We start from the raw sequence: 24,104 nt of genomic DNA on the forward strand, positions 1-24,104 counted from the left end.
TCGTGTAGGCAAGACTTTAGTCTGAGTAAACAGTTTGGTATTGCAAGTTCCTGAGCAATTCCTGGAGAAGTTATTTGATAGGGTATTTACCAAGCTGATGTATAAATTCTCATATAACTGATACTTGCCTGGGCTTATGCAGCTGTTACAAGAGATCACCGAAGCAGGGATTGCATATTGTTGCCTTAGCAACTACCACTTCATATTGTGCTTAAATCACTTGGAAATACGCAGTGTATCTTAAGGAACTGCTTCCAGCAAAAACACCCAATCTAAATAATTCTAAATAATTTCACAGAAGAAGCATAAGGATGGCCTTTCCTAACAAAGACCATCATTCTTTTAAGCTTGGTTGCCTCATTTCACTACAGGCTTAGCTTGTTATTGGAAAAAAATAAAATTTCAAGAACCCAAATATTTGTTTATTCATGTCACCATAATCCGATTGCCAAATTGGCTGGAAGTTGAAAATATTTTTTAAAGATTCTCCTAAAGGCCATCTTCTGTTCTATAAAATCAGCATTGATAGTATGCTTTCCTATACTTTTATTTAAATGTTAAGTTTTCTTAAGGGTAGACTCTTTGTCTAGTTTCTTTTGTTTTGTTTGTGAAATGCTATGGATATGAAAGGAAGACCTTAAACATATTTTAGACCTTCTCAGATGTTTCTTGTTCCTATTTTGAGATAATATTTTTATTTAGATGTTTTCTGTAGGTATTTGCCACAGTTTTATGGGGTTTGTTAGATGATTTGAAAAAGAGTGAGGGAGAGGCTTTTGTGAGTATTAAATTAAGGCAGTTGCTTGAGTGGTTATGCTACCCGATAGTCTCAAATACCAGTTTTGCACAGAGTACTTTATATTGCTGTAGCAACTTCCCCACCTCTGTGGCCACTCCTCTGTGTAACAGTCAGAGTTGGATTTTACATGTGTGGAAATGCATTTCAGAGAGCTCAAGAAAACAGTGTCTTAGCAGCGATGTGCCGGATCCAGACGAAAGCCAGTTTCTGACACCTCATCATTTTGCTGCTTAAGCCAAGGTTTACAACAGAAAGATCCAGTGAGAGAATCCTCTTTCAGGGGCAATATGTATCTCCCATTTCAGAAAACTTACTTTCCTTTTATAATATTGTACGCACTCAATGAAATTTAGAAATGTAGTATGACAGGGTTGTCAACATACTACTTTTATTACCCCTTTTCTAGGCAGTGAAAAGGAGAGACAAGCAAAATGCAAGCTTACAGAATTTAAAAGGAATCAAGATATTTTGAGGACCAGTTGTCATTTTTAGGTCACCGCTCACATCTCTGAATATAATTTTCATCTAAGCTGCATGGCAGGGTTTGTATGTGCTGGGAGAAGCTACATTTTCCCAGCAGGAGACCAAATCAGAATGAAGCAGTCAGATGCAGGTGCACAGTAATAGAAAGGATCTATTTACCCTGAAGCGTGAGCAGTGGGCCAAGAAAGCAGAAGCAGTCTACTTCTATCTGTCTATCTCTCACCTCTTTCTCTCCCTACCTTTTCCCTCCCCCATAACTATGCCAACAAATTCGTAAGGGGACCAAAGAGAAAGTGTTCACTTGCTGTTAATGAGCTGCAGTGCCTTCTGCTGAAGGTCTCAGGCACTTTTTTGTTATGCTGATTGTGTATGATTAGAGCTGGCTGTCTTTTAATTTAAACCTAATCCTTCCTTCCAGCTTGCACAGCCTCAAGCCAGCCTGGAAAATGGTTGAAATAGTTTTTTCTGTGGGCATCTGTTGCCTGTGTCCATTCTGAATTTTGAATGATGCTGTGGTAAGAGCAGTGTGGCTGAAGCAAGTGTGCCTAAAACAAAATTTTAAAAAAGACATTTGCCTAGGTAATATTTCATAAGTCATACTTTCTATGCAATCTTTTAAAAACAAAAAAATCTGCAGCTCTGTTTAAAGAAGGGCAGTTTGATAGTGATGATTTAACAAATTCAGCTGTATTGGTTGATGGTGAAATGAGACACTTTGCTGAACATTGTCTGCTTTTCTATTGGGTTTCCAGAGTTCACTAGTTAAGAGCTGAATATTTTCCTGTGTGTGAAGACAATCACCCAGTGGTGTTTCCAGGGTTGAAAAAACCCTGAGCAATATAAGTACAGGAAAAACACCGAGAATTTTGGTTTTGTTGCTAGTTAGTGGCATTGTAGGATTGAGGCAGCTTTGTCTAGGTGTGGGAGGAGGAAGTAGGAATACACGAAGTCCATGTAGTGAATACAGCTGCTTGCTCTGCAGCACTGGAGTGGTCAGGTTCTCTGTGTCTTTCCTCAGGTGTAAAATGGGCCAGACACATGTTGTAAAGATTAATCTGGCTGATTATTGTATGATGTAAGAGATACGGAACTCTAAATATTCATGTCACTCTGTTACTGTCTTTCTGTGCAGGGTTATGCACTGAACATAACATAATAAAAAAGGAGGCATTTACCCATCTGGAATTGGACAGCATCTGTAACATGAACCTTAGTGAAGTGGCAGCTGTCTATGCTGTGTGCTAGAAAAGTATATTTATCCCAGCATAAAAAGTGCCATGCTCAGGAGCTGAACTATTTTAATGTTTACTGCTTTCCAATATCCACATTTAAATCCCTAACAACTTTGTAGAAGAGCTCTAAGTCCATGCTTTGTCTCCAATACTACCTTCACAAAGGGAGGGGTGTGTACACCCTAAATTTTGGAGGAGCAGTGCTGCATAGCAGAATAAAGCAGTAAAAAGGAGATTTCTAAAAGAAATGTGTTCTGGTATCATCAAAACAGGACCATGTCATAAGTTTCTAGAAACGTCATCTCTTTTACAGGGAGGTTGTGGCACACTGACTTCTCTGTCAAGTGTAGAAAACACCTACAATATGTAAACAGAAGACCTAGAGAATGCTTAATTATAATTTTCAAGAAATTTGGCTTCTATTTACAGAAGGATTCACATGATTTATAAAAAGTAGGTCCATCAGGTTTTTTCTGCTTTATAGTGAAGAATACAGTCTGCATAATTACTAAAATTTATTCAAAATAATTAGACCACAAATGAAAAATCAGAAGAGAAGTAAACCAAAACTGATGTAGAATAAACACTTTCTACATTGCTTTTGCTTAAACTTTGTTATACTTAATAAAGGTCAACTATGCATGTTTACCAGAAATATTCTATACATCAGAATAATATGCTAAAACATGCATACATAAATTGTGATGGTGTGTATTTTTCATTGCTTGCTTTATGACGCATTTAAATAACAAATACAGGAAAGCAGATTTTTATGTGGCTTCCAAGCCTTGTACTAAGTATGTTCCATAATGATTTGGGTCAGAATCCAAGCCAGCCTCCTTCAAGACAGATGGAGACATGCTTACCAATTCCACTATGAATTCAACTTAGCCTGAAGGAGGCTTTGACCAGTGTCTTTAAATCAGTGGAGATGCTGCATGGGCAGTGTGCTTTCTTCTATGGGAGAAATACAGAAATACGGTGGTTATTAATTTATGGTTTTTTAGCCAATCAGAGGCTCTTAAAAACAAAGCGGATAAAATGCAGGTAAAAGAATGATAAGGAAATGTTGAGAAAGTTCCTGGGCCACATGCTCTGGCTGTGCAATCATAGTCTTAATTGACTAAAAAAAAAAGTTAGGGGGGTATGCATTACCTAAGTGTAATCACAGCAGGCACCACAGTTGACGTTACGTAGCAATATTCTGTCAAAGCATGTAAAAAGGGACCGTCCTTGGCATGCAAACTGTTCTAGAGTTTAAAAATCAGTCTTGTATTTTATGTGATTCAGTCAGTTTTGGTTTAAAAAAGAAACTTAGTTTGACTGCAGCCAAGAAGGATTTTGGCCATTTCTTGCTGTTCATTTATTTTATAAAATCAGCCAGCTGGAAAAACTGCTTTTCGTGGTTTCCGGTAAAGGAAAAACTGAGTTAAAGAATTATCATGTCAGAATTTCCTGTAGGATAAATGAAAATGAAATAAAAGTTCCTAAGTGATTTGATTACTAACTCTGAGATTTACAAACTTCCTGGTAACTGTTGCAGTGCAGGAAGTGATCAGACCAGCGGTGATTGTTGCACTGTTTTTGGTGAAAGCAAGCTGCCCTCCTGTAAGTTATGTGACCAGTCCACCTTGGCATGGGGGAGGTTGCTGGGCAAGGTTTTTTTGCTATCATTCATAAATATTTTCATAATGTCATCCATAAAGAAAAAAATAATGCTTTTATAGGAATCCTTTCCAAATCGAGATGCCAAGGCTGAGTTGCCTCAGTTCCAAATGCTTTGGCAGAACTGTAGTTCCCTGAGAACTCATGTGTACCTGTGGAAGCAGATGAAAGAATAGGAATAAAAATAAGATACTGAACTACTTCTGCTGCTACATGTCTGAAAAAAAAAATCATCAAAGTTATTATAATTATAACTGTTATTAGATATCATGTCTGGTTTCTGCATATTTAAATTCTGAGAGAGGTGAAACTTAGGCACTTAGAGATCCCAGGGGAATAATTGCAGAAATGATGACATATTCCACTTTTTGAACAAATTTCAATACCAAAGCTGCATTCTGCGTACTTACATTTCTTCTTAATTATACTTGGATGCAGGATAGATAGTAATTTTCTGTCTTACAAATGCATGTAGCCAATTAGTCTTGTAGATCATGAATACGCAATGGCCTAACTCATTAAATGGAATTTTCCTTTCCTGTTGTTATGGCAAAAGAGTCTGCAAATAGCTGAGTATTGTATCTCTCTGGGAGCTCAGCCTTGGCCAAGGCTACAGATCCATAAGTTCAGCAAGTGGACAATTACTGGGTTTACTTTTTGTTCCTTACAGTATGCCATGCGAGTCTTTGGTGTGTGCGTGTGTGTGTGTGTCTGTCTGCATGTACTGTAAATGGGTATAGGCTGTTTGGCTCCTCTGAACGTCTGGTCCTCAACTTAAATGCCGCCATTCTGATGCTATGTGATGAATTCAGTCTTCCTGATTTCCTCCCATTCCCAAGAAATTCTGAGCTCAGAAGCTCTCCCTCTGGCCCACTGAGACGTGGAGACCTGACCTTTTTTGGCTCCTGGAGGCAAAGATGAAAAAAACTGGCAACGTGTCTCTGAAGAAACCACAGCTTATATCAAATGATCTAACACAGGTGTTCTTTTCTTCTTCCCTCTGATTTTTTTTTTTTTTTTGCATAGTATGCTTACCATTCTGTCATCTGAGAGTATGAAGATAACACATGTAGCCTAGTCTGCCTCACAGGCAGGGTTCATAGCCACGATGAAGGCAGTCTGTTATGACCAGAGAGACCCAGGGAACCACAAGACAACTGAAAAATGAGTTATAGACCCAATATTGCTTCAAGCCACTTTTGCTAAATTTCAGTGTTGGTAAATAATAAATACGATGTGAGGACATGACTTAGTGATTGGCCTTGGTGCTTTTCAGTGGTAGCATGTTTGCCCAAGGGTGAATGTTGCTTATCTAACACTCTGTCCTCCTCTTTTTCATAATATTGCAGGACATCTGAGACTTCAGCACTTCAGTGCTACAGCAGATGTTGAGTTGTGATTTTTAAAAGCTGTGGTCTCAAATATTGTAGAAGTAACAAAACCTCTCAGTTTAGGGGAAATGTTCTCTGTAATCTTATTACTGGAGTAGTTATCTCAAGTGCCTTATTGACATGTTTTGCAAATCTCCTCTGGGGATTTGAATTTAATAACTGTTTCCTTGAAAGTAATAATAAAAAAATCCCATACTGTTGGTAACACTGGATTTTTACTAAAATTTGAGTATGTTTTATCTGTTGTGATTTGTAATTGCAGACTTCCCAGAGAATGGAAATTCTAAATGTGCTATAAACAAGTCTTAAACACCTCTTAAAAGTCTGCAGAAATATACATATTTTCTACTATTAGGATTCTGTTACTAGGTCTGGAACTCAGGGTTTTTCCCCCTTCTGCTGTGTACCCCACAGCTTGTGGTGCTGGGGAGTGAAGTCTAACTGCCTTTGGGGAAATGAACTGGGTGCTCGCTGTCTCCCTTGCTTTCCAGGGTTTACTGTGGGAATGCTCCAGATAAATGTACGAGGAAGGGAAGGCAAGAGTTATTCTGTGAAGTCTTTCTGTTTAGCAAGTGGAGAATTAGATATGTATCATGTGTGTATCCATATATATGTCTGTATATATATATATATATATATATATATATATATACTGTAATGTAGATGTGACATTGCTGTTTCAATTTCTTAAAATTCTATTTTCTGCCATTAACTGTAAGAGAAAATTCTAATCTTATGTTTTACTGCTTGTACCTTATAGATGTGACATTGCTGTTTCAATTTCTTAAAATTCTATTTTCTGCCATTAACTGTAAGAGAAAATTCTAATCTTATGTTTTACTGCTTGTACCTTAAAGAGTCAAAACGTTATTACCCACTCTGCATCTTGCTGATTCACGTGGAACTTACTATGGAGGTCTTAAAGCTTGTGTGTAACAGCTGCCACTAGGATGTGGTGCGAGTCTTTCAGGGAGAGGGGAGGGGAATGTAACTTTGCTCATAGATATTCAAACTTTGGAGTAAAATGTGAAACCTTTTTGAGTCTCAAAATAGTAATAAAAGCAGTGAGTAAATTTAACTTGCTAGACAGTTGTAAATTGCAGAATGCATTTGTCAAAGAGTTTGGAAATAATCCAGAGCACATTTAGATGGAAAAAGTAAAGATGGGGTCAGACTGAAAATGTGAGCTAAATGTCCTTCCAGGTTTGCAGAAATTAAGCTATACACTTCATCATAAACTCAGTAATGGACAAGACCAGAGGTGTTATGTGGGGGATTTTGAACTTTGGGGAAAACCAGATTTTGTTCCATATCTGCTTGGCCCCTAAATACAACTGATTTGTCTTGGCGTCTTCGATTTAACTTCCATTTAGTTTTAAAATTGGTGCTTCCTTTAAACTGTGTTAGTGCATTTGGAATTTGGGAAGTATAATTGAAGCAGAGGTCTTTTCAGATCAGTGTTTATTTTGCCTTTAATGTGTTGGGTCTGTGAGCTGTTAAAACCTCTTCTTCTTGAGTCTTTGTAATATGCAGTGTTGGCTCCACTGTCATGGAAATCAGTGTGAACTCATACAGCAAAGTGAGATCACCAAGTGGGGATAAGGAGATGCCCTAGCATTGTAAATAGCAAGTGTGGCTTTTAAAGAGAAGATACCTTTTTGGTGATGTTTGCAGAATTTTTTCATTAGGTGGATGAAGATGAATGGACTTTGTTCACATCTGACATTTTTATTTGCTGTCATATTAATAAGTAAAAATCAGTTTATATTTCTGAACTGGACTTTCGTGTTAGGCTATTACTCCCTCAGTTCTAGCCCTCGATTCGGACTTTAAACCCTGTCAGTTTTAGACTCTTGTAAATAGAGTGTTCTCTACTCCACTTTCTTGCTGATACAGAATTTCCTCAGAGAATTTGATTTTTTTCTGCTAAGGGCATTTGTTTGTAGCTGCAGTTCTCTTCTCAGTATAATTCATTGGTTTTGCTTTCTGAGTCATCTCTTGTCTTCTATTTTCCAGGTTGGTGAGAGGCAGAGAGTTCTGGTAACAGAAGAATCCTTTGACTCCAATTACTATGTCGCTCACAATCCTTTCTATGAGCAGGTACAGTTAAATAAACCAAACAACATCTTTTGTTTTATCTTTGCTTTCTGATAATCTCAGCAACACAGTGTGTCAGGATGAAAAAAAAAAACTAGTAAAGAAATAAGAAGCATTTTTCAGGAAACATGTGACCATCAAGACTTTTTTATGAGATATTTTGTTTCTGTGTTGTAAATATAATTTACCTGAAAATATGTTAAGAAATATATGGTGGATGTTTGACTATACAGCGTGGTTTAAGAAGATGTTAATTATTGGAGTAATTTTAATTTCTGTGTCCCCAAAGCATTGATTTCTGAATAGTTCAGTCATGAAAATTTGTATACATCTTTCTGAAAAGTGTTTTAGGCAATGCAATTTGCAAAAAAAAAAAAAAATTCTAACAATAGAAGGGTCAGAAACTTTTTTAGATTAACACTTCAGTGTGATATGTTGTATTTCATAGAATCATACAATGTTTTGGACTGGAAGGGACCCTGCTGGCCATCCCTCTTTGGGTGCAGCCCAGGACACGTTTGGCTTTCTGGGCTCTAAATGCACATTGCTGACTCACGTCCAGCCTCATCCACCAGCACCCCCAAGTCCTTCTCCTTAGGGCTGCTTTCAAATCCATTCTCTGCCCAAACTGTATTTGTGCTTAGAATTACTCTGACCCGGGTGCAGGATCTTACACTTGGCCTAGCTGAAATTCATGAGGATTGCACAGGCCCACCTCTCAAGGCTGTCAGGGTCTGTCTGGATAGCATCCCAGGAAAATTCTCACTCTTCGTGAGTTCTTCTCCCAGTCTGTACTTATGTCTGGGATTGCCCCAACCCAGCTGCAGCACCTTGCACTTGGACTTGTTTGAACTTCATTATGTTCTTGTGGGTTCACTTCTCAGGCTTGTGTAGGTCCCCCTGAATGGCATCCATTCCTTCTAGTTTTTGTCATTTCCTTCTCTGTACTTTCTGTAGATAAATTCTTGCCACACAAAAACATCTTTGAGCTAGGAAGGAAGTACAACATCTATTTCACAAAATTGTTATTTTTGCTCAAAAGCCAATGATTTGCTTAAAACCAATAAAATTGGCTTTCCTGAATCATTTTATTCTCCATTTTCTTGCACTAAGCTGTCTACAGTTTGCTTTTGTTGCCATTAGGTATTCAGTTTGCTGAACCTGGAGAGACTATTAAGGATGGCTGTGCTTTCTTCTGGTTTTGGGTTATGTTACAGCATTTATTTATTATTTTTTTCCCTTAGTAGTAAGTAACATTGCTATTCTTGAAATAGCTGTTTCTGTTAGATATCTGGGTCATTAATTTTTTTTTCCTCACTTTCTCCTTTTTTTTTTGATGAATCTCTTTTTTCGTTACAAATCCAACTTCTGTCTATGTATCGCTGCTCCTTGATTTTGTAGCTTATCAGTCCGAGTTGAGGAACATGGTCTTCCACATGGAGATTAAAAAGAAATTTCTTAGGCTTTTTTGTTCAATGCTTGTTTTATGGAAGCTTTATTAAAAGAAAAGTAATATGTACAGGAAAAAAAGTGTTGATGTTTTGTGGTGTGTTTTTACAGCACCTAATACAGCTCATGAGTGGGACTGGTAAAGAATTAATGAAATACAAATGGTCACGTAGGGAATCATTTTAAATTCTGTTTGGGAAGAAATGCTTTCCACTATGAAAATGTAAATCTTTTCCCTAAAATCTTATGTGTGGCATGTTTCACAAGGATAGTATCCTACTGCTCACCCAGGTAAGCACAAGAATCAGTGCTAGTAACTAAGATTAATAGCAGTAAATTCAATCACAGTAAATTGAAAACCACTCTAAAGTCTAAATATCATATTATATATTACTGGAAGTTGAAGCTCAGAGTCCTGGTATAGTGTTCTGTTAACTCAAATAGTTATCAAATGTGTTCTGTCTTCACTGAGGTCATCTGAAGGATTTGCTACTAGACCCACGTCAATAGAGCTTCAGTGGCCGACTTTGGTGGAGCTGCAGCTGACATTTGTGGAGGCTTAGGTGATATAGTTTACATTGAACAGAGTAGTCTAAAGTGACCAGAGTGCTTTGCCAGGTCAACAGCCAAGCTGAAAGTTTCTGCTGGTATGGCTTAGTTTCTTAGAAATACGGTTAAGGATTTTTTTTCTGAACAAATACTTATATCAAAAAAATATCTGAGTGTATGCCAAGCCTGGATGCTTGGTTGTTTACGGTTCCTCACAGTTATTTTAAGTAACCTCTTTCTTTTTCTGAAGTTGGGTTTATATTTGGTTACTGCCCTTTTGCATGAGGAGATAGAAGATTTACAGAGGTCATGAGCCCAGTGATATACTCAGCTCCCTAATTTCCCTTTGATTTAAATTTGCCCAAGATGAATTACATGGGAATAACTGTGATCCAGTGACATTGTAACACACTCTCAGCATTAGGATCCTGGTTTTGTGTTTGGTTAGTCTCAGCTTGCCTGTCTCTGAAAGGCAAAGATGTCTGCTTTTCTTGGAAGATGCTTAGGAAGCTCAGCAGAATCCTGGGATCTGGAAACACAGTCATGAACACCTTGAGCTTTCAGGGAAGAAGGGAAAGCACTGGTGGGGATTTCCTCCAAGGGGGACGGTCAACAGTTGTGATAGGTGAAAATGAAGAGGCAGTGTTTGGCAACAAAAGGCCCTCCAAATGTGGGTGGCACAGATTTTTTCTCTGAAAATCCTCTGCACATGTAGTCTTGAAAATTAAGCCATTTTAAGGCATTTCAATTTCAGCATCAAAGAATCAAGATATAAAGGTGCAATCATTGTCTTTGAAAAGCTCTACTCAGCCCTGGTGAGGCTGTGTCCAGTTCTGAGCTCCTCAGTACAAGAGATACATGGAGCTTCTGGAGCAGGTCCAGTGCAGGGCAACAAAGATGTTCAAGGGACTGGAGTATCTCTCTTTCAAGGACAGGCCGAGGGAGCTGGGCCTGTTCAGCCTGGAGAAGAGATGACTGAGAGGGAACCTCACCAATGTCCATAAGCATCTGAAGGGAAGGTGTCAGGAGGCTTTTTCCAGGCTCTTCTTGGTGGTGCTGAGCAGTAGGACAAGAGGCAACGGGCAGAAACTGATGCACAGGAAGTTCCACCTGAACATGAGGAAGAACTTTACTGTGTGGGTGACCACACACTGGGACAGATTACCCAGAGAGGGTGTGGAGTCTCCCTCTCTGGAGAAATTCCAGAACTGGATGCAGTCCTGTGCCATGTACTCTACGATGACCCTGCTCAAACAGGGAGATTAGACCAGAGATTAGATGACCCCTCTGAGGTCCCTTCCAACCTGACCCATCCTGTGATTCTGCTTCAAGTAAATGTGATTAAATAAGTCCCTGTGATTCAATTTTTTCGTTGTAAACAGTGTAAAAAAAGTAATTTAATCAGGAAATTACACTACTTTTCTTTTTCAACTGCTTATCTATTTTAGAGCCGTTTTAACTCCATTTATTCTTCCAGCAAGAAGTGTTGCTCCTGTATGTAGGGCTCCTTCTTTTTAAAAATGCATGACCTAGGAACATGTCTGTTATGTGCTGTCTTTTTTCTGAAGTGGGACTGTCTGATATCATAGTTGTGCAAATTCAGGAAGGGGTGGCATTAGCTGCTGACCCAAGAAACACACTCGTCTATTTTTACAGGCATTCACTGTCAGTCATGCATCTCAGCTGTGAAGGATCTGCACAATCAAAATAAAGGCTTGTGCAAAGAGAAACAAGGGTATAATTTCTGTCCTAAAGCCTTTACAGACTCAAAAACTTTTTTTTTTTTTTTAAATGTCATGGGATGGACATGGAAATAGGAAGCTATGCAGCAGTCTGTTAGAACCGTGTAGTACAAATGCCCTTGGGAACTGTTTGGGTCTGGATTCAAAAGCTGCAACTCAGGCCCAACTTTATCATCAATCAAAAAACATGACTTAAGGAATCGGTTGGAGTCGAAAAGAGCTGAGCTAACACTGCAAAGCTCTTGAAGAATGCAAGCTGGAGATCTTACTAGTCAAGTGTGTCAGGGGCTGTAGTGTACACTGGTGACTAAAATGTTTAAGATTTAGGATTTTCTCTGATGTTTATCAAAAATCTGTTTTCTAAGTGGATACTAGAGGCTCTAATGTTCCTTGTGGTATTTAGTAACAATGTCTTTATTTTATTTGAAAGGTTCTTGTGCCAAAGGATCCTCTGTTAATGGGTAAGATGGTAGAAGTGAATATTTATGAAGCTGGGAAACATTTTATGAAGGGGCAGCCAGTATCAGATGCCAGAGTTCACACTGCATCCATCACCAGACCGTTAGCAAAAGGAGAAGTTTCTGGTTTAACAGAGGTGAGTAAAAGACATTTTCTGCTTTACTACGCTGGTAAATCCACAGCTGTTCAAGCAAAATGATTCCATGCTATGTATCTGTTATTATTTTATAGTTCCCATTTATATATGCATGAAGCTTTAATCTTTTCTGACAGATTGAAATCTGAATTCAAAATATGTTTTTGCTGATGCCTGTAGCTTTACTTTGCTGACTATAAAGGCAATAATACACTTGTTTCTTGTTTCAAGATGCAATATGGAAAAAGAACGCACTAGAATTGGAAAGATTAAACACCAGTAATTATATAATTCAATGTAGGATGAATCAGTTTACTTTTCTTTACAAAGCTGTTTTTTAAAAAAATATGTATTGATTACATATCTGTTAAAACAGGTCTAAACACGATTCAGAAATCCCAAATTAATTGATGGGTAGAGATATGGAATACTTACAATATATTTTGGAAAAAGGTCAACATCTGATTTAGTCATGTAAAGAAAATGAAACTCTTAAAAAAGAGATCTGATTCTTATTTTACACCTCAGTAGATATGGCTGTTAGCCAAGTATTCTCATACATTTCATGGAGCTCTAGTTGTAAAAACTGATGGAGTGTGAAATGAAAATGTGTATCACATTTCTAAGCATCATTTCATGTCTTTTCTCCAGCACTGTTGTTAGGGTCTCCAAAAAATATGTAGCACATGGAAGAAGGATAATTGGCAGTTTATCAGCCGCATTACTGCTTTTACAGTAAATTGCTGACAAGTATTAAAGTATAGACATACCCTTGTTTATGTTCTAAGTAGTCACATTTAAAATACATCATCAAGGCATACCTGAGGTGACCAGTGTTAAGCTAAGCTCCCTGGTCTCTTGGATAAGCCTGGCTGTGGAAATGTAGAGCAGCAATAATGCACTCCCTGTAATGCACCTACTGTAATGTGTTCAGCAGATCATGACACTTAAGCACAAGCACATTACTAAGCTCTCCATTAATATTGTCTGTGTGTATGCATATATTGGCCTGATAAGGGTCTGTAAGAGATAAAAAACAGCCAAAACCTTCAAATTGTCTGGTTGGACTGTGTAGCTATTTAAACACAGCTGATTTTTTCATCAGAACATTTTTTTTTAATAATCTTCTGGAACAGAACCAAGACTGTCATTAAACTGAGTATGTGCTGCCAGAAGCTTGTAGATGGGGACAAGCAAGCAGACTCTTGACTGAATTTTTTTCTGTTAAAAATGAGGGATAAAATTATTAAAATCAAGGATACTGATAATTTCCATAGGGACTCATTGAGATACATAGATCTGGTCCTGCCCTTTGGATAGGCATGAACAAGTACTTGGAATTCCCCTGTAAATGGCTGCAGCAGGCAAATGATAAGGCAAATTGCTTTTCCTGACTTTCATGGTTACCAGTGCTCCTTCAAGGGAGTATATTATTTATGATTGGTCCACTGGAAATGTTAGGAACTTCTGCTTAATGGAAAAAATAGAATCTCAGTATTTCAGTAAATGGAACATCCTTAGTACATAGAAGCTGCAGCTGAAAGCTTTTAATCACACTTGGCCAATGTATAATACATAGAACATGAACTGAAATTCTTAGTGGGAAGTTCATCCTGAAAAATCATACATATAAATAGCAACTCAGGAACTTTCTTTAGGTTTCCAGGAAAAAAAAGTCAGTTTACCACAAAAGTTAGCTTGGGTTTCTGGCTGACTGCAGGATGCAATTTGGGTTGCTCTGTTTGGTTGGACTGCTGGGAAGCACTTCCTGCTGCGTGTGCTCAAGACGTGTAGTTCCAACTAAAGATGCTTTGAGCAAGATAAAAGGAACAACATATGAGGGTCATGTGAACCCTTTATAGCTTGTTACATGCGTGGATGGCAGGTTGGGGAAAGATGAAGGAGGCAACTCCGAACGGATGAATTCAGATACTCCCTCAAAAGTAGCAAAATATCTTGGATCTTTAATAAGATCCCAAGTGTCTCTGCTAGGTTTTCTGCAGCTTGCAGAAAAAGATAAACTAAAATCTTGGATAAATTTTCCACTGTGCACACAAATGAGCAAGAATTAAGGTCTGCTTACAGTTAACAGTATTTTCATTAACTTGGATAGGACACAGTGTTTCAAAAAACGTATTCAAAAAAGGTGTTTCAAAATCCATCACAGCTGTACTTCTGTCTAACGAGGAATGCTCACAGAAAGAGTGAAAGCTTTTGAAACTAGTTTTTAAGGAAATTAATCATTTGAGAGTACCATCATCTGAGGATGTCAAAGCAAGTCATAAACTCATCCTAAGCAAGAAGATACTTCTTTAGATGCTGCAAGAAGTACTCCAAAGGATCAGAGCTTATCTGCAGATGTGTGCTCTCTTTCTCATCTGACACATAATCCTGAATAATTTTTTCTGACAAATTCAGAGGGAGCACCACAAGCAACATGTGTGTCTGAAGGAACAGTTGTAGGCCTTTTTTTACCATTTCGGCTGCATGACTCTGGCAGCAAATTGGTCCAAAGAAATAAAAGAAGTAGGTTGCCAACTGGAGTCAACAGATTTGACTGAAAAAGAGGGAATGCAAAATGCAAAAACACAAAGGACAATTTAGAGAGTCCATGAAATATTCACACATTGAATATCTGTGACAAGTAAGGAGGCAAATATGTACAGAATTAATTCAGAGTATTATTAGCATTTCATGCTTTTTCAGCGTATTAAGAACACAGCTAATATATATATCCATTAATGTACTAATGATGTAGAATGTCTTACAGTTATTATATTCTTTAAGGAAAACACCGTAACCAAGTAGATGGGCTTAGAACAAGGTCTTGACATTCAGTAAGGTTAGGGTCTGTGGCAGAATTTGGGACAGGAAGGACAGAATAGTCTTGGAGTCAGCAGCTTGGGTTAAAAACTGTCAAAGCAATCAGATTTAGTGATTGTAGTGGACATACTAAGTAGTAAAATGCATTTTTTACTTCAGCATGAATTTTTTTATAAAAGCCACTCAAAAGAGAGTGCTGTCTCCGAGTTCCAAAATTTTACAGGGAGGCTATTTGGGAGGGGGCAAACACATTTGGAAATCTCAGTTGACTGAGATCTACTGTAGACTGACTTGGGTTTAAAATGTGCAGTTGCTGATTTAGTAATAGTACCGTGTTTAGAAGACATACATTGCAGAGGATATACAGGTGAAAGTTGAAGTCAATGAAGCATGAACACGCGTAAAGACATTTTTTTATTTGGTTCTTGTAAATCTAGCATAGGATGTATGTGAACTGGACATTAAAAAGTAGTGGCAGTAACCTTAAAATGAACATTCAGACAAAACAAACTTGTCATGAGTTACTAACCGCAATTACAAAGATCAGTGAATAAGTATTTCAAAGCTTTGATCAAGATTTAGTTCTGTTAAGTTTCACAGGAACAAAAAGAAGATATAAATGCTGTAGATGTTACATCCTTTCATTGAGGCAGGCTTGGAGTTGACAAAGCATTAAGGGTGCACTTCAGCATTTTGAGATTCAGAAAAGCAATTTAGCATGTCTTCTATGTTCTTAAGCACTCTGGTAAACTTGTCTTTGAGGACTTGGAGGTCGGTTTGCAATGCACATAGTGTTGAGTATATTATAGTTGGATAATATTTTTGAAAAGTCAGCAGTGTGTGTCAACAGTGTGAATGTAATCTAATTTTAAAAAGCATTTTATATTTGTATTCGTTTTATTTGGCCATATTTAGAGATCTTGACTGTTTCTCAGCAGCATAAAGTAAAATACCTAATAAATGTATCCTGTTTACAGACAAACGTTTGCCCAAAGCTAATAATTGAAAAAAAGTAAGAATCTGCAAGAATATGATCTCTTGTTAAAACCAGAAATAGAGTATGTTATGCTTCTGTACTCCAAAAATAATTCTGGTTGTTTACATATGTTCTGTGACTAGAGGAAAAAAGTAGTGCAAGATGAGAAATATATGAAGAAAAGACCAAAGAGCTGAGGGATAAAAATAAAGGGCTGGCTACCTGCCAGAGTTGCAACGCATTACCAGAATCGAAGTCCCATAAGTCTGAGGGCCTTTGGTGGGAAATTCTAATCAGATGGAAAATTAAGGCGAGAGAAAAAAAAATAATTTTAACAGGCTGTTTAATCCCCAGTCATGATTATTTTATGTTCACAGTTCATGTTTCTATAACGCATCCATGACTGACTTTCTTTTCAAACAAGTACAGGCACATCTTCCAGTTTTCTGTTTTCCATTGGTTTCTATGATGATATTCTCCATGTCTAACACTTCCCCTGTGAATGGCATCTGCTGGGAGCTGCCATTTGCACTATCTCCTTTTGTGAGTCCGGGATCTTGGTGCACATCTCTGTAGCTCCCAGGCCTTGGAAATACCCACAGTTGGCCTGTTAAGCTCATAGTTATTCAAGTCATTGGGATCTTTGGAGGAAATGAGGAATGAGACACTGGTTTTCAGTTAGCAACCAATTAATTGGTCATTCTGCTTGTTCCTGTTTTCTCGCCCATCCTCACTGCATTTTAACTGCCACAATAACCTGCAGTAGGTTATTGTGGCATTGTACTTCTGGATACTAATGAAGAAGCTTTATGTTCCTGGTCTTCCAGTTAGCCACCAGTATTTTCTAGTTACGTGAGCAAAAGATGACCTTTAAACATTACCCAGCCTTTTTTTCTGATGTTAAGAAACAGGAAAGATGCATATATCAAACACTTCTTTATAGCCTGCCAGAAAGAAAACTCAACAAAGCATAGCTTAAAGGAAACTCTCTGATCTCAGGTAGAAAGGGCACTTCACTTGCAGGCAAAATAAAATGTAGAAGGGGGAAGAAAATGTCTTCTGCTGGAACAGAAATGAAAGAAATCATGTCAGAATTAAGATCTCTGTAGTGGAAACTTCCTTCAAGGACTTGGAAGGAAATGTGGAAGATGTGCGTTAATTAATAAGCACAGTTTTTACATGTGCTGGAGTTTCAAAGTGGTGGAAAATTTGGTTCCTGAACAGGAACTAGAGATTAGAGATTTAGGGCAAAAAAAGAATGAGGAAGCAAATTTTAGATCAAAAAATGGCATAGAGGTGTGAGTAGAGGAGTCTTTCATAAAATTTCTGTTCAGAAACAGAAACTGTAGAAAGTACGAGAAATGCTAATGAAGGATTGGGATTTCCAAAGAAGAAAGATAAACTAATATAGAGTATGCCTTTTACCTGTCTCAGAAAGGTACTTTGCAAAGAGATCTTTGTATCACAAAGTCCAAGAAAGGGCAATTTGAGAAACATGTGGTGAAGTTTCTATCAAAGAGAAACATACTGAAAAAAAAAAGGGCAACGTCTTCTATATAAAGTCATTTTCAAGTAATGCTTTCTGAAAATACAGTGCACTACTTGGTGCTCTTGCATTCTTAGGAACATACCTTTCGGTAGCTCAGTTGCACTCTCTCCCACTTTCTGACACCTCTTTTGTGACCAAGCTGAGTTGTCGCACCCGAAGGATGGAATGCCATCCAGAGGGACTTGGACAAGCTCAAGAATTGGGCCCATGGTGCAAGGTGCTGTACCTGGGTCAGGGCAATCCCTGGTATCAACACAGTGTGGGGATGAACAGATGGAGAGCAGCCCTGCTGAGAAGGACTTGGGGGTGCTGGTGGATGAGAGGCTGGACATGACCCAGCTATGGGCACTCACGGCCCAGAGAGCCAAATGTGTCCTGGGCTGCATCCAAAGCAGCATGGCCAGCAAAGTGGGGAGGGGATTCTGCCCCTCTGCTCTGGTGAGACCCCACCTGCAGTGCTGCATCCACGTCTGGGATCTCCAGCACAGAAAGGACATGGACCTGTTGGAGCAAGTCCAGAGCAGGCCACCAAGATTGGAGGGATGAAGCACCTCTCCTATGAGGAAAGGCTGGGACAATTGGGCTTGTTTAGCCTGCAAAGGAGGAAACTTTGGGGTGACCTGATTGTGGCCATCCAGTATCTGAAGGGAATCTGCAACAAAGATGGAGAGGGACTTTTTACATGAGCAGGTAGTGATAGGACAAGGGGGAATGCATTCAAACTAAAGGAGAGTAGGTTTAGATTAGATACTCAGAAAAAATTCTGTACTGTGAGGGAATGAGGCACTGGAACAGGTTGCCCAGAGAAGCTGTGGCTATCTCATCTCTAGAGGTGTTCAAGGCCAGGTTGTGTGGAGCTTTGAGCAACCTGGTCTAGTTGAAGGTGTCCCTGCCCATGGCAGGGGGGTTGGAAATAGATGATCTTTAAGGTCCCTTCCAACACAAACCATTTTATGATTCAATGATTCTCTGAAAGAACTGATTGTAGGGCAAGGTATACAAGTACCTAGTGCTTTTGTGTGTATTAATCTGTTTTATTTAATGTGTTACTTGTATTCCCTGCTAGTTGTAAATAGAGGTCATAAAAGATGGCGTAAAATTCTTCTTAATTAATCTTTTTTTCTTATATTTTCTTCAGTTTTTTCATGAAGATCGCTATAAAATTAATGCAATAAGAGAAATATTTCCTTTTGAAGAGCAGAGCTCAGTGCCACCTATGGATGTTTTTAAAAAGGACCTTCGAAAGTCTCATTTTTTCCTGGAAAAGGAACAAAAATTTGCCATGTGCTGTTTCTTAGATGCTGATTTTCATGATCTACACATTATCTGCATGCTGTGTTGGCTTTATTTATTTGGGGATTTGAGTTGACTTGAATTTTTCTTCTGCTTGAAAGCCCGTTTCTCGGCTTAAAATTTGAAACTTGGGGTCGATTCTTTCATCTGGGCAGAGTAAATTTTTCTTGCTGGGCTTAGACAAGCACTTGAATCGTGTGTAGTGGTTGGGGAGCTTTAATCAATACTAATCTTTAGAAACATACTTAGCCCATATCTGTGACAAACACTTGAGATGTAGGTCAGCCACCTTGGGTGGTGGGTATGGGCTAGGTGACCTCTTTGTTTCCAGCCTTATCTGCTGTAATTCTGTGAACATTTAATGTAGCCATTTGATGACTTGCAAACCAGAACAGTAGGCAGTGCAAGTGTGCTGATCCAACACATTTCTCTGCCCTGCTTAGAGGGCTAAAATACATAGAGGTGATTTAAGACAGCACGCCCAAGAGCCAAGCAATAAATGGAAATAGTAATGGCTGGGAGGATTCAACTCGAAGTCACTTTCTGGAGAATAAGAAAAGGTTAAACAGAAATGTTCTACCCCTTCTGCCTCCAGAAGTAAAACTCCAAGTGCTAAAATAGTTCCACCATTTTTGTGTATTATTTCTAGTACTTAACCTGCTGCTGCTGCGCTGCAAGATCAGTGAGTGGGTTCTGCTCTCTGTTGGCATACGGAAGTGTGTAGCCATGGTAATTTTAACTGCTTGACACTCCCTGTAATATTTAGGAGTTCCTTTTAAAATATTTCCATCAGATCTCTAACAAACAGACTCTTTGGGAAGCATCAGATAGCATTTGTTTTTAGTAATCCTTTATTGTTTAATGTACCAATGTTTCAGTAAGTTTTAACTGGCTTTCAGGAGAAAAATATAGCTGCCACAACTTTCTCAACTTTTATGTTATTTTGGAAGTCATCTACATCCAATCCGCAAAAATCATCCAATAGACTTTTAATACAAAGAGAGGTGAAAGATATTCAGCCCATGTGTACATTTTGTCTCTGCTTGTAGTATTTTGTCATCCCTTTTTATTAGTACTCCTTAGAGCACCAAAAAGCACACTTGAGTAGTATTTCTCTCTCTGTTCCTTCCCTGTCTCTCCTTTCCCTGCAAGCAAACACACAGAGGCACCAGATATTTATGTCTTGAGTGGATGTTATTTCTGTCTGTTCCTCATGTATTGAAGCTGTAATCAAAATAGTCTTTCTACATGAATACTTGAAAGGGACAGCCCAAAAAAGGCACATGGAGCTCATGATACAGCTTTCCCCATCACCAAATGAAAGGTCAGTAGGAGGTTTGGATTTACACATACAAAGTTCTGGAACGTTGAACTTCCACCTCTTAGAAATGTATTTGTTGCCAAAACCATTGAGGTGAAATGATTCATTACCTTTGAGATTGTTTTGAAGGGCAATAAAAATTACAGTAATGAGATTAAGCTATTTTTTTAACTCAGAACTGTTTTAAAAGTGTATCTCATTTCAAAGAAATTACCAAACCATGTTAAAGGTAAACTGCCATGTTCTGTATCCTTTAATGCTATTACATGTTCAAATTTTTTATTAGATTCTGAGTAGATTAATGGATTTCTAATAGTCTAATAATCATCCTTTGTGTTCTTGCTTATTCCCTTTATGATAATGAGAATTGCTAAGGTACACATAAATTTTGCAAGTAGCTTTTTTTTGTTGTTCTGACAAATCCACTGAAAAAGCGTTGAACTGATCTGGCAATATTAGGATTAATTGTGAGTTATAGTAGGATACCCAGATCCATTTTTAATCATAATTTCTCAGTCAGACTTTTATAATATTTGGACATAGTAATTTATGTTTGTGCTTTTAATATACTTGTTAGAGATTAATTAGAAATTAGAGATTTTTTTTAAGTTTGTGGTGTCAAGGGTAATAAGGAAGAAGGGTAAGAACAAGGGGAAAAGGCTTTTCAGTAAGAGAAAGAAACAAATTTTGTAAGGTTTTGTCGCTACTAAATTATAGTTGGGGAGATGTCTGCATATAAAAATTCAAAGGCAAATTTGCAGGGGCTATGTCTTTGACTGAAATTAAATTGCAGTTGAGTAATAAGTTCTATTTGATGGCTACACTGGAGAAAAGGTATCTTAAAATATTCAAATACCGTACTTCAGTGAAGTGAATGTGAAATTCACAGCCTTAAATTTAGTCCACCAAGGATATATTTCTAACTACACTAAAATATCCAGAGAACTTACTGTGACTGTTGAACACATTGGAATGATTGTATGCTCAAAGACAGTCCACAGGATGTTGTAGCATCTAAGCAAACTTAGAAACTGGTGCTTATTCAAAGGTTACATACAGTGACTTTGTGTTTCTGCAGGCTGTATTCCACATCAAGTTTAACATTTCCTTCAGATCCTTTATCATGCCATTAGCAATTAAAGCGTGTTGTTGCAGTTTTACTGGACCAAAAAATAGAAATAAACCCTTGCCCTCCTACTACAATCTCTCCCACTAAGATATTTTTTAAAGGAGTTTTCTCAAACTACAGGGGGAATAATCACTGTAGAAGTTTGCATTCTCTCTAAGGAACTTGGCTCAGTGCCTATTAGTTTTCACAGGACCTGACTCTTAAACTGAGCTTTAGGATCAGTTCTTACTTTTAGCAAGTTCCAAAGCAAGCTGTTCCTGTGGGCTTTATCAAAGACCATTAAGTAAAAGAAACACAAAAATTACTGGTTACTGAAGTACTTCATTGAAGACAGCTTTACTTGTGGTTAGTGTACAGTACACCAATCTTGATAACCTTCCTCTGACTACTTCCCATTGTGTATTTAAATTACTTGAAGAGCTCCCCCACCTATAATTTGTTATTTCAGACCTCCGAACCCTTCTCAAAGATGCAAAAAGATTTTCTACTGATTTATTCTAATGCCAGCTATTCTAGCCAGAAATTACAACTGGATCTGTTGTAATTGTCTGATCCAGCACTGGGATGAAGGAATTCTGGATTGAAAGATACAGTCAGGTTAGCATGAAAGGTTATGGTGGTGGTGTGGTAGGGGTAGTGTAGATAGCCCAAATCCCATACATGTTCCCACTAAGGTAAAATTGGTGCTGCATCTGTTCATAGAGTCCTTTAGGTGTTAAGCCTTTCTTTTTCATCACAACATATTCCAAAGCTTGTTCATAATTTTCACAGAGAGTTGACTCCAAGTGGATTCGCAGGTTGGCATCAGAAACAGATCATGTTTTGAGGTTCCAAAAGAGTCGGAGGGCTTCAAGCGCAGCTTTTCTGTGCTTGAAACTCAAGCCCATGGGATGTTAACGTTTCAGCATATTTACTTTCATTTCTTTTCCTCAAGTCAGGACCACAACTCAGATTTGGTGTAATAACAAAATCATGATCTAGGACATATTTCTTCAATCCTAGATATTTTAAAAAACTGGAATCATGATGATGGAAATATATGTACTGCAGTGGTGCTTCAGCTTTCAATTGCTAAGGTAACAAGCACTGGCATGAAGTCACTTTAAATTAGGATACAGTGGTGTAAGCTCAAAACCAAAGTTGAATTACACATTCATTAATGCCACCATGGTATGAAAGAAATAATATGGATTTTTCTTATTCCTTATTGTAGAAAAGGGCTGACAAATCATTTGTAAATTAAAAACAAACATTTAAAAATTTTTTATAAATATTTTTCTAAAAGAAATGTGCATTTTCAATTGTTCTTGGTGATGGCACTCACACAGAATAATTAAGGGCCCAAAGGCAGACCATTTTTGATTTAGATAGCTCATCTACCTATAAGAAAATAGTTAATCCCAAGCTTCTGGCTCCGTTTAAGTCAGCAAATACTATCATGAGTGTTGATGTCACTGTGCTATCAATGTCTTCTTTATGACAGTTTTTATTTTGCCTTTTTACCTGGTCTTACCAGTAGAAACCCTGTTTCATGAGACTTGGCCTGTAAAGAAGCCCTCTCCACACATGTGAGCATAGGTGAGCATGTTGTCATTATTCCAGTGCAAAAATGGGCAGCCTGTGGTGTGGGACAACCTAAAGAGTTCACCTGGCTCATTTGGTGTTATCCAATGCCCTCTTTTCCAAAGGCTGCCAGGTCAGTGTCATGTAAGTGGGAGCATATGTGATGTGTGGAGCAGGAGAGCTCGTAGCTATTAATTACATGACGCATTTCTGTCTGGCCGGGTGATTGGCAAGGCATGGCAGTCTAGGCACTTGGTCAACCCATGTGACCTCTCAAAAAAGGTTTGACCACCCCAGTACTAAAGCCTGAGATGGATGTGTGATTGATAAATAGTGAAAGGAATGAAACCTGACTGGCTAGAGAGCCAGATGTCAAATGCAAAACAAAAAGAAAAAGCCCCATGGAAATTAATGTTATTTTTCTTCAGTCTCAGTATAATCAGGGGGTCCTTGACACAATATTATATGAGAAAATTATTCACTAAATGTCTTGGCTTTCAAATTGATGGATTCTTCTTCATACCTGTATATGTGTACTGTCACAGAATTTGAGCAAATGCTCCATTTTGAATTGGGGTGGCTTGGAAATGTTTGTGAAAGTACTTTTGAAGGAACAAAAATGTGTAGGCAGTACATTCAAGCTCTCTTTGTCAAAAAAAATCACATAGCTACAAAAACTACCTATGCATAATATCGACCAGATGGATTTCTGGTCCTGAGGAAAGGGTCCTGTTATCAGGACTAGAGGATTTTTTTTTAACTCTCATCCTTGTTTTGACATGACTTCACATGTGATTGTTAAGTCATTTCAGTCAGTGTGACTGTGATTTATCTTACCCGTATGGAAACTATTTTGCAATTCTCACATACAAAATCTCTGATAAATGCAGATAACGTAATTATCATACAAAAAGGACAGCTGTGAATATCCATTTCTGACACAGATATTTTTTTTAAAATACAAGAACTTTAATTTGATGAAATGATGGAAGCAGTGCTTAGAATGACAGGAATTCTTTTCCTCTTTCAGCTCATGTGTCTCTGTCCAAAGAAATGTTAGTTCATTATTTTTTCAGTGAGGAGTGCTTAAGATTCTGTAGCATAATCAGATTTTGTCACAGAACCACAGGGGAAAGCCAGATGTGCAGCTCTTAATAGCTGGAAAGGAATGAATTATACTTGGGGGAGTATCTTGTGTGATGAAAGAAAACTGTTGTAGTGCTGTTAAGCTTTAGTATGGAGACATGAAACATTTTAAAATCCAAACCCATCAATTTGTTAAAGACTAGATTAAGCCCCACAGTTATCGTCCTGTGGGCTTGCATTTCTCACCCCTATAGACAATTGGTATATGTTTGCCACTTTCAGGTCATCTTCTGTTTTATTTGTGTTTTTCTGACTTTTGTGTAACTTATTCTCCTGATTTGTGTAACTACCACATGTGATTT

The 24,104-nt window shown here is 38.0% G+C and overlaps 1 protein-coding gene across 4 annotated transcripts in view; it reads left to right on the forward strand.

Moving 5' to 3' along the window:
- The window catches only part of CDKAL1 (CDK5 regulatory subunit associated protein 1 like 1), a 389,233-nt gene that overhangs the window by 351,034 nt on the left and 14,095 nt on the right, over positions 1-24,104 (forward strand). For all 4 annotated transcript variants that reach the window (XM_017730699.1, XM_008630909.2, XM_017730700.1 and 1 more), the window contains 2 exons: positions 7,587-7,670; positions 11,838-12,002. In XM_017730699.1, coding sequence (XP_017586188.1) covers positions 7,587-7,670; positions 11,838-12,002 — 249 coding nt within the window. The remainder of the gene's footprint in view (positions 1-7,586; positions 7,671-11,837; positions 12,003-24,104) is intronic.

The sequence above is a fragment of the Corvus brachyrhynchos genome, unplaced genomic scaffold (genome assembly GCF_000691975.1).
Source record: "Corvus brachyrhynchos isolate BGI_N302 unplaced genomic scaffold, ASM69197v1 scaffold43, whole genome shotgun sequence".
NCBI classification, from domain to species: domain Eukaryota; kingdom Metazoa; phylum Chordata; class Aves; order Passeriformes; family Corvidae; genus Corvus; species Corvus brachyrhynchos.